This window comes from Salvelinus fontinalis, chromosome 4, assembly GCF_029448725.1.
Source record: "Salvelinus fontinalis isolate EN_2023a chromosome 4, ASM2944872v1, whole genome shotgun sequence".
Lineage (NCBI taxonomy): Eukaryota > Metazoa > Chordata > Actinopteri > Salmoniformes > Salmonidae > Salvelinus > Salvelinus fontinalis.
The window spans coordinates 82,147,956-82,164,957 of NC_074668.1; the positions used below are offsets into that span (position 1 = coordinate 82,147,956).

The 17,002-nt window shown below is 47.9% G+C and overlaps 1 protein-coding gene across 1 annotated transcript in view; it reads left to right on the plus strand.

The window, feature by feature from the left end:
* Nucleotides 1-16,434, plus strand: part of LOC129854508 (palmitoyltransferase ZDHHC1-like) — a 52,262-nt gene extending 35,828 nt beyond the window's left edge. The window contains exons 7-10 of the mRNA XM_055921626.1: nt 5,770-5,861; nt 7,440-7,548; nt 7,755-7,869; nt 13,026-16,434. Coding sequence (XP_055777601.1) covers nt 5,770-5,861; nt 7,440-7,548; nt 7,755-7,869; nt 13,026-13,600 — 891 coding nt within the window. The 3' untranslated portion in view covers nt 13,601-16,434. The remainder of the gene's footprint in view (nt 1-5,769; nt 5,862-7,439; nt 7,549-7,754; nt 7,870-13,025) is intronic.
* Nucleotides 16,435-17,002: the final 568 nt, after the last annotated feature.

Genomic DNA, 17,002 nt, shown 5'->3' on the forward strand with positions numbered 1-17,002 from the left:
TCACTACAGGATGCTGTCTGTCTGTCTCTCTGTTTCATACCTACAGGATGCTGTCTGTCTGTCTGTCTCTCTGTTCCATACCTACAGGATGCTGTCTGTCTGTCTGTCTCTCTGTTCCATACCTACAGGATGCTGTCTGTCTGTCTCTCTGTTCCATACCTACAGGATGCTGTCTGTCTGTCTGTCTGTCTCTCTGTTCCATACCTACAGGATGCTGTCTGTCTGTCTCTCTGTTCCATACCTACAGGATGCTGTCTGTCTGTCTCTCTGTTCCATCACTACAGGATGCTGTCTGTCTCTCTGTTCCATCACTACAGGATGCTGTCTGTCTCTCTGTTCCATCACTACAGGATGCTGCCTGTCTGTCTGTCTCTCTGTTCCTGTTTCATACCTACAGGATGCTGTCTGTCTCTCTGTTCCATCACTACAGGATGCTGCCTGTCTGTCTCGCTGTTCCATCACTACAGGATGCTGTCTGTCTGTCTCTCTGTTCCATACCTACAGGATGCTGTCTGTCTGTCTCTCTGTCTCTCTGTTCCATACCTACAGGATGCTGTCTGTCTGTCTGTCTGTCTGTCTCTCTGTTCCATACCTACAGGATGCTGTCTGTCTGTCTCTCTGTTCCATACCTACAGGATGCTGTCTGTCTGTCTGTCTCTCTGTTCCATACCTACAGGATGCTGTCTGTCTGTCTGTCTGTCTCTCTGTTCCATACCTACAGGATGCTGTCTGTCTGTCTCTCTGTTCCATACCTACAGGATGCTGTCTGTCTGTCTGTCTCTCTGTTCCATACCTACAGGATGCTGTCTGTCTGTCTGTCTCTCTGTTCCATACCTACAGGATGCTGTCTGTCTCTCTGTTCCATACCTACAGGATGCTGTCTGTCTGTCTGTCTCTCTGTTCCATACCTACAGGATGCTGTCTGTCTGTCTCTCTGTTCCATCACTACAGGATGCTGTCTGTCTGTCTCTCTCTTCCATACCTACAGGATGCTGTCTGTCTGTCTGTCTGTCTCTCTGTTCCATCACTACAGGATGCTGTCCGTCTGTCTCTCTGTTCCATCACTACATGATGCTGTCTGTCTGTCTGTCTCTCTGTTCCATACCTACAGGATGCTGTCTGTCTCTCTGTTCCATACCTACAGGATGCTGTCTGTCTCTCTGTTCCATACCTACAGGATGCTGTCTGTCTCTCTGTTCCATACCTACAGGATGCTGTCTGTCTGTCTGTCTCTCTGTTCCATACCTACAGGATGCTGTCTGTCTGTCTCTCTGTTCCATCACTACAGGATGCTGTCTGTCTGTCTCTCTCTTCCATACCTACAGGATGCTGTCTGTCTGTCTGTCTGTCTCTCTGTTCCATCACTACAGGATGCTGTCTGTCTGTCTGTCTCTCTGTTCCATCACTACAGGATGCTGTCTGCCTGTCTGTCTCTCTGTTCCATCACTACAGGATGCTGTCTGTCTGTCTGTCTCTCTGTTTCATACCTACAGGATGCTGCCTGTCTGTCTCTCTGTTCCATACCTACAGGATGCTGCCTGTCTGTCTCTCTGTTCCATCACTACAGGATGCTGCCTGTCTGTCTCTCTGTTTCATACCTACAGGATGCTGCCTGTCTGTCTCTCTGTTTCATACCTACAGGATGCTGCCTGTCTGTCTGTCTGATCCATCACTACAGGATGCTGTCTGTCTGTCTCTCTGTTCCATACCTACAGGATGCTGTCTGTCTGTCTCTGTTTCATACCTACAGGATGCTGTCTGTCTGTCTCTCTGTTCCATCACTACAGGATGCTGTCTGTCTGTCTCTCTGTTTCATACCTACAGGATGCTGCCTGTCTGTCTCTCTGTTCCATACCTACAGGATGCTGCCTGTCTGTCTCTCTGTTCCATCACTACAGGATGCTGCCTGTCTGTCTCTCTGTTCCATACCTACAGGATGCTGCCTGTCTGTCTCTCTGTTCCATCACTACAGGATGCTGCCTGTCTGTCTCTCTGTTCCATCACTACAGGATGCTGCCTGTCTGTCTCTCTGTTCCATCACTACAGGATGCTGCCTGTCTGTCTCTCTGTTCCATACCTACAGGATGCTGCCTGTCTGTCTCTCTGTTCCATACCTACAGGATGCTGCCTGTCTGTCTCTCTTTTCCATCACTACAGGATGCTGCCTGTCTGTCTCTCTGTTCCATACCTACAGGATGCTGCCTGTCTGTCTCTCTGTTTCATACCTACAGGATGCTGTCTGTCTGTCTCTCTGTTCCATCACTACAGGATGCTGTCTGTCTGTCTGTCTCTCTGTTTCATACCTACAGGATGCTGCCTGTCTGTCTCTCTGTTCCATACCTACAGGATGCTGCCTGTCTGTCTCTCTGTTCCATCACTACAGGATGCTGCCTGTCTGTCTCTCTGTTTCATACCTACAGGATGCTGCCTGTCTGTCTCTCTGTTTCATACCTACAGGATGCTGCCTGTCTGTCTGTCTGATCCATCACTACAGGATGCTGTCTGTCTGTCTCTCTGTTCCATACCTACAGGATGCTGTCTGTCTGTCTCTGTTTCATACCTACAGGATGCTGTCTGTCTGTCTCTCTGTTCCATCACTACAGGATGCTGTCTGTCTGTCTGTCTCTCTGTTTCATACCTACAGGATGCTGCCTGTCTGTCTCTCTGTTCCATACCTACAGGATGCTGCCTGTCTGTCTCTCTGTTCCATCACTACATGATGCTGCCTGTCTGTCTCTCTGTTCCATACCTACAGGATGCTGCCTGTCTGTCTCTCTGTTCCATCACTACAGGATGCTGCCTGTCTGTCTCTCTGTTCCATCACTACAGGATGCTGCCTGTCTGTCTCTCTGTTCCATACCTACAGGATGCTGCCTGTCTGTCTCTCTGTTCCATACCTACAGGATGCTGCCTGTCTGTCTCTCTTTTCCATCACTACAGGATGCTGCCTGTCTGTCTCTCTGTTCCATACCTACAGGATGCTGCCTGTCTGTCTCTCTGTTTCATACCTACAGGATGCTGCCTGTCTGTCTCTCTGTTCCATACCTACAGGATGCTGCCTGTCTGTCTCTCTGTTTCATACCTACAGGATGCTGTCTGTCTGTCTCTCTCTCTGTTCCATCACTACAGGATGCTGCCTGTCTGTCTCTCTGTTCCATCACTACAGGATGCTGTCTGTCTGTCTGTCTCTGTTCCATCACTACAGGATGCTGCCTGTCTGTCTCTCTGTTTCATACCTACAGGATGCTGTCCGTCTGTCTCTCTGTTCCATCACTACAGGATGCTGTCTGTCTGTCTGTCTGTCTCTCTGTTCCATCACTACAGGATGCTGTCTGTCTCTCTGTTCCATCACTACAGGATGCTGCCTGTCTGTCTCTCTGTTCCATACCTACAGGATGCTGTCTGTCTGTCTCTCTGTTCCATCACTACAGGATGCTGTCTGTCTCTCTGTTCCATCACTACAGGATGCTGTCTGTCTCTCTGTTCCATCACTACAGGATGCTGTCTGTCTGTCTCTCTGATCCATCACTACAGGATGCTGTCTGTCTCTCCGTTCCATCACTACAGGATGCTGTCTGTCTGTCTCTCTGTTCCATACCTACAGGATGCTGTCTGTCTGTCTCTCTGTTCCATCACTACAGGATGCTGCCTGTCTGTCTCTCTGTTCCATACCTACAGGATGCTGCCAGTCAGTGATACCCTCCTTGCTGTAGTCTCTTCAGTTTCCCCTGTACTGTGTCTAGTCAGTGATCTCTCTCTCTCTCTTTCTCTCTCTCTGTCTCTGTCTCTGTCTCTCTCTCTCTCTGTCTCTCTCTCTTTCTCTGTCTCTCTCTATCTGTCTCTGTCTCTCTCTATCTGTCTCTGTCTCTCTCTCTCTGTCTCTCTCTCTGTCTCTCTCTCTCTCTGTCTCTCTCTATCTGTCTCTGTCTCTGTCTCTCTCTATCTGTCTCTGTCTCTCTCTATCTGTCTCTGTCTCTCTCTCTCTGTCTCTCTCTCTGTCTCTCTCTCTCTCTGTCTCTCTCTATCTGTCTCTCTCTATCTGTCTCTGTCTCTCTCTCTCTGTCTCTCTCTCTGTCTCTCTCTCTCTCTGTCTCTCTCTATCTGTCTCTGTCTCTGTCTCTCTCTGTCTCTCTCTCTCTCTCTCTGTCTCTCTCTATCTGTCTCTGTCTCTCTCTCTCTGTCTCTCTCTCTGTCTCTCTCTGTCTCTGTCTCAATACAATTCAATTCAATTCAAGGGGCTTTATTGGCATGGGAAACATGTGTTAACATTGCCAAAGCAAGTGAGGTAGATATTATACAAAAGTGAAATAAACAATAAAAATGAACAGTAAACATTACACATACAGAAGTTTCAAAACAATAAAGACATTACGAGTGTCATATTAAATATATACAGTGTTGTAGCAATGTACGAATGGTTAAAGCACACAAGTTAAAATAAATAAGCATAAATATGGGTTGTATTTACAATGGTGTTTGTTCTTCACTGGTTGCCCTTTTCTTGTGGCAACAGGTCACAAATCTTGCTGCTGTGATGCACACTGTGGTATTTCACCCAGTAGTACCCTAGTACCCTACCCTAGTAAAACTGACTATCCTACCGATCCTCGACTTCGGCGATGTCATCTACAAAATAGCTTCCAATACTCTACTCAGCAAACTGGATGCAGTTTATCACAGTGCCATCCGTTTTGTTACTAAAGCACCTTATACGACCCACCACTGCGACCTGTATGCCCTAGTCGGCTGGCCCTCGCTACATGTTCGTCGTCAGACCCACTGGCTCCAGGTCATCTACAAGGCTATGCTAGGTAAAGTGCCGCCTTATCTCAATTCACTGGTCACGATGGCTACACCCACCCGTAGCACGCGCTCCAGCAGGTGTATCTCACTGATCATCCCTAAAGCCAAAACCTCATTTGGACGCCTTTCCTTCCAGTTCTCTGCTGCCTGCGACTGGAACGAATTGCAAAAATCTCTGAAGTTGGAGACTTTTATCTCCCTCAACAACTTTAAAAATCTGCTATCCGAGCAGCTAACCGATCGCTGCAGCTGTACATAGTCCATCTGTAAACTACCCACCCAATTTACCTACCTCACCCCCATACTGCTTTTATTTATTTACTTTTCTGCTCTTTTGCACACCAGTATCTCTTCTTGCACATGATCATCTGATGATTTATCACTCCAGTGTTAATGTGCTAAATTGTAATTATTCGATTTATTGCCTACCTCATGCCTTTTGCACACATTGTATATAGATTCTCTTTTTTCTACCATGTTATTGACTTGTTTATTGTTTACTCCATGTGTAACTCTGTGTTGTTGTCTGTTCACACTGCTATGCTTTATCTTGGCCAGGTCGCAGTTGCAAATGAGAACTTGTTCTCAACTGGCCTACCTGGTTAAAATAAAGATGAAATAAAAAATAAAAATAAAAATAAAATATGGGAGTTTATCAGAATCGGGTTTGTTTTCTAATTCTTTGTGGATCTGTGTAATCTAAGGGAAATATGTGTCTCTAATATGGTCATACATTGGGCAGGAGGTTAGGAAGTGCAGCTCAGTTTCCATCTCATTTTGTGGGCAGTGAGCACATAGCCTGTCTTCTCTTGAGAGCCATGTCTGCCTACGGCGGCCTTTCTCAATAGCAAGGCTATGCTCACTGAGTCTGTACTCTCTCTCTCTCTCTACCTCTCTCTCCCTCTCTCTCTCTACCTCTCTTTCTACCCCTCTCTCTACCTCTCTCTCTACCTCTCTCTCTCTCAGGATGTGAGCTACTCAGGGACGCTGGGCTATACCAACCCTGAGATGGAGGTGGAGGATCCTACCACCATGGCTGCAGCGCGGGGGGGTCTAGAGTGAGTTGTTATTCTGTTCTCTAGTGAGTTTAAAGTTGCAAAATTCCACTAACTTTCCCATAATTCCCACGCTGGTTTTCCTGGGTGGAGGACTCCCGAGTTTCCTGCTTATTCCCTCCTGACAGGGACTTCTTGGAAACCTGAGAATTTGGAACGTTACCAGAACGTTGCAACCCTAAGTGGTGGTTTCTGATTGATAAAATGGGCATCTCCCCCCTTTTACTGTCTGCTGGGGTTTCATCCACCCGCCTCAGTCCCTCCGGTGCCTTGGACAGCCTTTTAGTTTGTTTAGTATCTGTAAATCTGCCCTTTACCTCCTTAAAGAATAAACACTTCCTATTTACTGAGATGTTCCACTTTTTTTAACTGGCTTGTAAAAAACTGTTGATGTGTTGTTTTAGTCCAAACCCACAGGATGATGTCCGTCTGTCAGTCACACAGAACTGGTTATATGAGGTTTGGACCTACACTAGTGGGACAGACAACAGAACTGGTTATATGAGGTTTGGACCGACACTAGTGGGACAGACAACAGAACTGGTTATATGAGGTTTGGACCTACACTAGTGGGACAGACAACAGAACTGGTTATATGAGGTTTGGACCGACACTAGTGGGACAGACAACAGAACTGGTTATATGAGGTTTGGACCTACACTAGTGGGACAGACAACAGAACTGGTTATATGAGGTTTGGACTGACACTAGTGGGACAGACAACAGAACTGGTTATATGAGGTTTGGACAGACAACAGAACTGGTTATATGAGGTTTGGACTGACACTAGTGGGACAGACAACAGAACTGGTTATATGAGGTTTGGACTGACAACAGAACTGGTTATATGAGGTTTGGACTGACACTAGTGGGACAGACAACAGAACTGGTTATATGAGGTTTGGACAGACAACAGAACTGGTTATATGAGGTTTGGACTGACACTAGTGGGACAGACAACAGAACTGGTTATATGAGGTTTGGACAGACAACAGAACTGGTTATGTGAGGTTTGGACTGACACTAGTGGGACAGACAACAGAACTGGTTATATGAGGTTTGGACTGACAACAGAACTGGTTATATGAGGTTTGGACAGACAACAGAACTGGTTATATGAGGTTTGGACTGACAACAGAACTGGTTATATGAGGTTTGGACTGACAACAGAACTGGTTATATGAGGTTTGGACTGACAACAGAACTGGTTATATGAGGTTTGGACTGACACTAGTGGGACAGACAACAGAACTGGTTATATGAGGTTTGGACTGACAACAGAACTGGTTATATGAGGTTTGGACTGACAACAGAACTGGTTATATGAGGTTTGGACTGACACTAGTGGGACAGACAACAGAACTGGTTATATGAGGTTTGGACCGACACTAGTGGGACAGACAACAGAACTGGTTATATGAGGTTTGGACCGACACTAGTGGGACAGACAACAGAACTGGTTATATGAGGTTTGGACTGACAACAGAACTGGTTATATGAGGTTTGGACCGACACTAGTGGGACAGATGTTGTAGTGGGTGTTGTGTGACTTCCCTGTGGGTGTTGTGTGTTGTGGGTCAGGTACCATGGCAACGGCAGAGTGCATAGTTCATCCAGCAGAATGGCTGAAGAGGAGCAGTTACCCAGTGTCTCTCCTGAGCACAGAGCTGCACCACGGAAACACATCCAGGTACACACACACACACACACACACACACACACACACACACACACACGCTTCCTGCTCTCTGACCATCATGTGAACCGTGTGTGTGTGTGTGTGTGTGTGTGTGTGTGTGTGTGTGTGTGTGTGTGTGTGTGTGTGTGTGTGTGTGTGTGTGTGTGTGTGTGTGTGTGTGTATTGAATGATACTTCCTGGTCTCTGTGTGTTTGCAGAAGAAGAAGAAGAAGAAAGTCCACAAAGTACCGGCAGAGGTGATCAACGACCGATCCACTGAGACCAGCAGAGACCAGAACCACAGAGACCCAGCCTTCAACACTACAGAACCTGGTGAGACCACACACACAGAGACCCAGCCTTCAACACTACAGAACCTGGTGAGACCACACACACAGAGACCCAGCCTTCAACACTACAGAACCAGACACACAGAGACCCAGCCTTCAACACTACAGAACCAGACACACAGAGACCCAGCGTTAAACACTACAGAACCTGGTGAGACCACACACACAGAGACCCAGCCTTCAACACTATAGAACCTGGTGAGACCACACACACAGAGACCCAGCCTTCAACACTACAGAACCACACACACAGAGACCCAGCCTTCAACACTACAGAACCAGACACACAGAGACCCAGCCTTCAACACTACAGAACCAGACACACAGAGACCCAGCCTTCAACACGACAGAACCTGTTGAGACCACACACACAGAGACCCAGCCTTCAACACTACAGAACCTGGTGAGACCACACACACAGAGACCCAGCCTTCAACACTACAGAACCTGGTGAGACCACACACACAGAGACCCAGCCTTCAACACTACAGAACCACACACACAGAGACCCAGCCTTCAACACTACAGAACCACACACACAGAGACCCAGCCTTCAACACTACAGAACCACACACACAGAGACCCAGCCTTCAACACTACAGAACCACACACACAGAGACCCAGCCTTCAACACTACAGAACCACACACACAGAGACCCAGCCTTCAACACTACAGAACCAGACACACAGAGACCCAGCCTTCAACACTACAGAACCAGACACACAGAGACCCAGCCTTCAACACTACAGAACCAGACACACAGAGACCCAGCCTTCAACACTACAGAACCAGACACACAGAGACCCAGCCTTCAACACTACAGAACCAGACACACAGAGACCCAGCCTTCAACACTACAGAACCACAAACACAGAGACCCAGCCTTCAACACTACAGAACCACACACACAGAGACCCAGCCTTCAACACTACAGAACCAGACACACAGAGACCCAGCCTTCAACACTACAGAACCAGACACACAGAGACCCAGCCTTCAACACTACAGAACCACACACACAGACACCCAGCCTTCAACACTACAGAACCAGACACACTGAGACCCAGCCTTCAACACTACAGAACCAGACACACAGAGACCCGGCCTTCAACACTTAGGTTTTACTATCCTTGTGGGGACCTAAAATAGATTTCCATTCAAAATCCTATTTTCCCTAACCGTAAACCTAACCCTAATTGTACTCTTACCCCTAACCTTAACCCCCTAAGCGCGATGTCTGTGTCCCCGCTGAAATCTAATTAGCATTTTTTAGAAAGTTTAAGAAATATTTGTTTTTTGTGTCTCAATCCACACCGTCCGTCTATGTTGCACTTCCGCATCTGAGGTGAAAGGTGACAGAACTAGAGAGGTGTTTGTCAGGCCATGAGACATCTGAGGTGAAAGGTGACAGAACTAGAGAGGTGTTTGTCAGACCAGGCGACATCTGAGGTGAAAGGTGACAGAACTAGAGAGGTGTTTGTCAGACCAGGCGACATCTGAGGTGAAAGGTGACAGTTAGAGAGGTGTTTGTCAGACCAGGAGACATCTGAGGTGAAAGGTGACAGAACTAGAGAGGTGTTTGTCAGGCCAGGAGACATCTGAGGTGAAAGGTGACAGAACTAGAGAGGTTTTTGTCAGACCAGGAGACATCTGAGGTGAAAGGTGACAGAACTAGAGAGGTGTTTGTCAGGCCAGGAGACATCTGAGGTGAAAGGTGACAGAACTAGAGAGGTGTTTGTCAGACCAGGAGACATCTGAGGTGAAAGGTGACAGTTAGAGAGGTGTTTGTCAGACCAGGAGACATCTGAGGTGAAAGGTGACAGAGCTAGAGAGGTTTTTGTCAGACCAGGAGACATCTGAGGTGAAAGGTGACAGAGCTAGAGAGGTGTTTGTCAGACCAGGAGACATCTGAGGTGAAAGGTGACAGAGCTAGAGAGGTGTTTGTCAGACCAGGAGACATCTGAGGTGAAAGGTGACAGTTAGAGAGGTGTTTGTCAGACCAGGAGACATCTGAGGTGAAAGGTGACAGTTAGAGAGGTGTTTGTCAGACCAGGAGACATCTGATGTGAAAGGTGACAGAGCTAGAGAGGTGTTTGTCAGACCAGGAGACATCTGAGGTGAAAGGTGACAGAACTAGAGAGGTGTTTGTCAGACCAGGAGACATCTGAGGTGAAAGGTGACAGAGCTAGAGAGGTGTTTGTCAGACCAGGAGACATCTGAGGTGAAAGGTGACAGAACTAGAGAGGTGTTTGTCAGACCAGGAGACATCTGAGGTGAAAGGTGACAGAGCTAGAGAGGTGTTTGTCAGACCAGGAGACATCTGAGGTGAAAGGTGACAGAGCTAGAGAGGTGTTTGTCAGACCAGGAGACATCTGAGGTGAAAGGTGACAGAACTAGAGAGGTGTTTGTCAGGCCAGGAGACATCTGAGGTGAAAGGTGACAGAGATAGAGAGGTGTTTGTCAGACCAGGAGACATCTGAGGTGAAAGGTGACAGAGATAGAGAGGTGTTTGTCAGGCCATTAGGTTTGACCTACCACCTATTATGACCCATCTGTGGAACGATGACATGCTACTTTACATGCTGATAAAACAGTCAGTCCTCTGCTACTTGACATGCTGATAAAGCATTAATCAGTCCTCTGCTACTTGACATGCTGATATAGCATTAGTCAGTCCTCTGCTACTTGACTTGCTGATAAAACAGTCAGTCCTCTGCTACTTGACATGTTGATAAAGCATTAGTCAGTCCTCTGCTACTTGACATGCTGATATAGCATTAGTCAGTCCTCTGCTACTTGACATGCTGATACAGCATTAGTCAGTCCTCTGCTACTTGACTTGCTGATAAAACAGTCAGTCCTCTGCTACTTGACATGCTGATATAGCATTAGTCAGTCCTCTGCTACTTGACATGCTGATACAGCATTAGTCAGTCCTCTTCTACTTGACTTGCTGATAAAACAGTCAGTCCTCTGCTACTTGACATGCTGATATAGCATTAGTCAGTCCTCTGCTACTTTACATGCTGATAAAGCATTAGTCAGTCCTCTGCTACTTGACATGCTGATACAGCATTAGTCAGTCCTCTGCTACTTGACATGCTGATACAGCATTAGTCAGTCCTCTGCTACTTGACATGCTGATAAAGCATTAGTCAGTCCTCTGCTACTTTACATGCTGATAAAGCATTAGTCAGTCCTCTGCTACTTGACATACTGATAAAGCATTAGTCAGTCCTCTGCTACTTGACATGCTGATAAAGCATTAGTCAGTCCTCTGCTACTTTACATGCTGATAAAGCATTAGTCAGTCCTCTGCTACTTGACATACTGATAAAGCATTAGTCAGTCCTCTGCTACTTGACATGCTGATAAAGCATTAGTCAGTCCTCTGCTACTTGACATGCTGATAAAGCATTAGTCAGTCCTCTGCTACTTGACATGCTGATAAAACAGTCAGTCCTCTGCTACTTGACATGCTGATAAAGCATTAGTCAGTCCTCTGCTACTTGACATGCTGATAAAGCATTAGTCAGTCCTCTGCTACTTGACATGCTGATAAAGCATTAGTCAGTCCTCTGCTACTTGGCATGCTGATAAAGCATTAGTCAGTCCTCTGCTACTTGACATGCTGATAAAGCATTAGTCAGTCCTCTGCTACTTGACATGCTGATAAAGCATTAGTCAGTCCTCTGCTACTTGAAGTGACGTGATTGTATTTGTTGGTTAACAAAGTATGTGTTGTTAAAAAGAATGCTTTAGAACGTGTTATAAGCATGTATGAGCCTTTATAATGTCTTATAACAAGGCTTAATATGTCGTCTCTCTCTCAATGTTTTGATTTGTCAACAGTCTGAAAGGGTCTGTTGTTGAGTCATTATGAGATGATTCTGAGACATTATAACGAGGTCATACTACAGAACTAGAAGGAATAGAACAGACTTCCCCTTTCAAGTCAATGGTGCCATAACGGGTGGACTGGACAGACATGTTTAGTGTTCCTGTCAAATCGCCATGGTGAGAGGTTGGACACCTGTTCTATTGATTCTATTTCTATGCTCATGTATATTGAGTAGCAGCTCTGTGATGTGAATGTCTGTCCCTGCCTGTCCTCCTCCTGTCCTCTCCTCCTACTCTCCTCTGTCCTCCTGTCCTCTCTTCTGTCCTCCTCTCCCCTCTGTCCTCCTCCTGTCCTCTCTTCTCCTCTCTGTCCTCCTCCTCTCCCCTCTGTCCTCCTCCTGTCCTCTCTTCTCCTCTCTGTCCTCCTCCTCTCTTCTCCTCTCTGTCCTCCTCCTGTCCTCTGCTGTCCTCTCCTCTCTTCTCTGTCCTCTCCTCTGTCCTCCTCCTGTCCTCTCTTCTCCTCTCTGTCCTCATCCTCTCTTCTCCTCTCTGTCCTCTCTTCTGTCCTCCTCCTCTCTTCTCCTCTCTGTCCTCTCCTCTGTCCTCCTCCTGTCCTCTCTGTCCTCTCTGTCTTCTTCTCTGTCCTCCTCTGCTGTCCTCCTCCTCTCTTCTCCTCTCTGTCCTCCTGTCCTCTGCTGTCCTCCTCCTCTCTTCTCCTCTCTGTCCTCCTCCTGTCCTCTGCTGTCCTCCTCCTCTCCTCTCCTCTGTCCTCCTCCTCTCCTCTCTGTCCTCCTCCTGTCCTCTGCTGTCCTCCTCCTCTCCTCTCTTCTCTGTCCTCTCTGTCCTCCTCCTGTCCTCTCTGTCCTCCTCCTCTCCTCTCTTCTGTCCTCCTCCTCTCCCCTCTGTCCTCCTCCTGTCCTCTCTTCTCCTCTCTGTCCTCTCCTCTGTCCTCCTCCTCTCCTCTCCTCTCTGTCCTCTCTTCTCCTCTCTGTCCTCCTCCTGTCCTCTGCTGTCCTCCTCCTCTCTTCTCCTCTCTGTCCTCCTCCTGTCCTCTGCTGTCCTCCTCCTCTCCTCTCTTCTCTGTCCTCTCTGTCCTCCTCTGCTGTCCTCCTCCTCTCCTCTCTTCTCTGTCCTCTCCTCTCTGTCCTCCTCTGCTGTCCTCCTCCTCTCCTCTCTCTTCTCCTCTCTGTCCTCCTCCTCTCCTCTCTGTCCTCTTCTGCTGTCCTCCTCCTCTCCTCTGCCGTCCTCCTCTCCTGTCCTCCTCCTCTGTCGTCCTCCTCTCCTGTCCTGTTCTCCAGTGGACTCCTGCGGTGTAACTCCAGTCCCCACGTCCGTGTCCCACCTGACCAGCTCCCTGAGCCAGCACCTCTCCTTCCCCCTGCGGGCCTCCCAGCCTCCCCCTAGCTCCCTACAGCCTGGTCTCCAACCCGTCCCCGTGCTGCCCGCCGGGCCCCCTGCTGAGTATCACTCTGACTCTGCAGAGTCCCTGGAGGAGATCCCCGTGGCGCTGGCACGACTGGGCACCTCCGCCATGGCAGGAACGTCTACGGGTAGGACCGCTGCTGCTGGATCGTCTTCTCAACGCTCTCTACTGCTGCCTACAGCCCGAACCCATCCCTCGCCCCAGCCCCGGACCAAGAGGAAGGCCTTCACACACAGCAGCAGGACAGGGGGAGCGGGGGAGCAGAGGTTTGAGATGGCCTCCCAGCCTCCTACGGTCTACGTTAGTAGGAGTAGTGGACAGCCGGGGGGAGGAGTCCAGCACCGGGACAACAAACCCAGCAGCAGGCAGGCCAGTAGGAGAGGCCTGGAGCAGCCTGGTCCTGGGCCCAGCTCCAACCATAGCTCCAGGGCAGGCACCCCGATGGCGTAGACTAGCTCCCCCAGGAGGGACCACTGCACCCTGGGCCCCAGGATGGACCACTGCATCCTGGGCTGGACCCACCACTGGGTCCTGGCTGCAGGGCTGGCTGGCTGGCTGGCTGCGTAACTGGTTGGCTGGCTAATTGTCTGACTGACTAACTGGCTGGCTGGCTGGCTGGCACATTGTTACCTTGACGACTAGGATACACTGCTTTTGAGAGAGAGACAATCCCTGATGTATCATTGAGTGTTGATACAACCTATGCAACTAGATAACTCAGCAGAACAGAATGGACTGACTGTCTGACTGACTGTCTGACTGACTGTCTGATTGACTGTCTGTCTGTCTGTCTGACTGACTGACTGACTGACTGACTGTCTGACTGTCTGTCTGTCTGACTGTCTGACTGACTGTCTGACTGACTGACTGTCTGTCTGACTGACTGTCTGACTGACTGTCTGACTGACTGACTGACTGACTGTCTGACTGACTGACTGACTGTCTGATTGACTGTCTGACTGACTGACTGTCTGATTGACTGTCTGACTGACTGACTGTCTGACTGACTGTCTGACTGACTGACTGTTCTGCCTGGCTGACTGACTGTCTGACTGACTGTCTGTTCTGCCTGGCTGACTGACTGTCTGACTGACTGTCTGTTCTGTTCTGCCTGGAAGAGTCTTGATACCACAGTCTCCACTATTCAACTATGACTACATCCCCAATGGCATCCTGTTCCCTATATAGTGCACTACTTTAGACCAGGGCCCAATGGCATCCTGTTCCCTATATAGTGCACTACTTTAGTTCAGGGCCCAATGGCATCCTGTTCCCTATATAGTGCACTACTTTAGACCAGAGCCCTATGGCACCCTATTCCCTATGTAGTGCACTACTTTAGACCAGAGCCCTATGGCACCCTATTCCCTATATAGTGCACTACTTTAGACCAGGGCCCAATGGCATCCTGTTCCCTATATAGTGCACTACTTTAGACCAGGGCCCAATGGCATCCTGTTCCCTATATAGTGCACTACTTTAGACCAGAGCCCTATGGCACCCTATTCCTTATATAGTGCACTACTTTAGACCAGAGCCCTATGGCACCCTATTCCTTATATAGTGCACTACTTTAGACCAGAGCCCTTAGAGTCTGGAACACGTCCTATATGATTCTAACCCCACCATAGTAAATGTGTTCTTCTGGTTAGTAATCACATATTCTTTATCCTCATGGAAAACACACAGCGTTTACTGGTATTAGACTTGTTGTTTATTCCTGAAGTCTTTCTGGATGAAGAAGCCTTGGTGACTTGTACTGGGAGGATGAAGAAGCCTTGGTGACTTGTACTGGGAGGATGAAGAAGCCTTGGTGACTTGTACTGGGAGGATGAAGAAGCCTTGGTGACTTGTACTGGGAGGATGAAGAAGCCTTGGTGACTTGGGAGGAAGTTACCTTTATGCCTTCACACGTCTACACTTTGTAAACAAATGTTACCCGTTAATCTTTTTCAGAACTTTTACATGGAAACACCATTTATCATGTTGCTTTCTACCTGTCTTTTAGTTTGTTTATTGTTTACTCATCTGTCTGCTATGGTGACTGTCTGTCTGCTATGTTGACTGCTATGGTGACTGTCTGTCTGCTATGGTGACTGTCTGTCTGACTGCTATGGTGACTGTCTGTCTGACTGCTATGGTGACTGTCTGTCTGACTGCTATGGTGACTGTCTGTCTGACTGCTATGGTGACTGTCTGTCTGTCTGCTATGGTGACTGTCTGTCTGCTATGGTGACTGTCTGTCTGCTATGGTGACTGTCTGTCTGACTGCTATGGTGACTGTCTGTCTGACTGCTATGGTGACTGTCTGTCTGACTGCTATGGTGACTGTCTGTCTGACTGCTATGGTGACTGTCTGTCTGACTGCTATGGTGACTGTCTGACTGACTGCTATGGTGACTGTCTGTCTGCTATGGTGACTGTCTGACTGACTGCTATGGTGACTGTCTGTCTGCTATGGTGACTGTCTGTCTGACTGCTATGTTGACTGCTATGGTGACTGTCTGTCTGCTATGGTGACTGTCTGTCTGACTGCTATGGTGACTGTCTGTCTGCTATGGTGACTGTCTGTCTGACTGCTATGGTGACTGTCTGACTGACTGCTATGGTGACTGTCTGTCTGCTATGGTGACTGTCTGTCTGACTGCTATGGTGACTGTCTGTCTGCTATGGTGACTGCTATGGTGACTGTCTGTCTGCTATGGTGACTGTCTGTCTGCTATGGTGACTGTCTGACTGACTGCTATGGTGACTGTCTGTCTGCTATGGTGACTGTCTGTCTGACTGCTATGGTGACTGTCTGACTGCTATGGTGACTGTCTGACTGACTGCTATGGTGACTGTCTGTCTGCTATGGTGACTGTCTGTCTGCTATGGTGACTGTCTGTCTGCTATGGTGACTGTCTGACTGACTGCTATGGTGACTGTCTGTCTGCTATGGTGACTGTCTGTCTGACTGCTATGGTGACTGTCTGACTGCTATGGTGACTGTCTGATTACCTGTCTGTCTGTCTGCTATGGTGACTGTCTGACTGCCTGTCTGTCTGACTGCTATGGTGACTGTCTGTCTGCCTGTCTGTCTGACTGCTATGGTGACCGCCTGTCTGCCTGTCTGTCTGTCTGTCTGTTAGTGCTGAGCATTAACTGAGATCACAGTAATTTTTTAAGTTTTTAAATAACTAATTGATGACATCGGTTCAATTATTTGAATTCCATTTATACTGAACAAAAATATAAACGCGACATGTAAAGTGTTATAAAATAAAAGATCCCAGAAATGTTGCACAAATGTGTTTACAGCCCTGTTAATGAGCATTTCTTATTTTATCTCATTTATCATCAGGGTGTTAAACCTCTCGGTGAACTCATTTATCTTCAGGGTGTTAAACCTCTCGGTGAACTCATTTATCATCAGGGTGTTAAACCTCTCGGTGAACTCATTTATCATCAGGGTGTTAAACCTCTCAGTGAACTCATTTATCTTCAGGGTGTTAAACCTCTCGGTGAACTCATTTATCATCAGGGTGTTAAACCTCTCAGTGAACTCATTTATCATCAGGGTGTTAAACCTCTCGGTGAACTCATTTATCATCAGGGTGTTAAACCTCTCTGTGGACTCATTTATCATCAGGGTGTTAAACCTCTCGGTGAACTCATTTATCATCAGGGTGTTAAACCTCTCGGTGAACTCATTTATCATCAGGGTGTTAAACCTCTCAGTGAACTCATTTATCATCAGGGTGTTAAACCTCTCGGTGAACTCATTTATCTTCAGGGTGTTAAACCTCTCGGTGAACTCATTTATCATCAGGGTGTTAAACCTCTCGGTGAACTCATTTATCATCAGGGTGT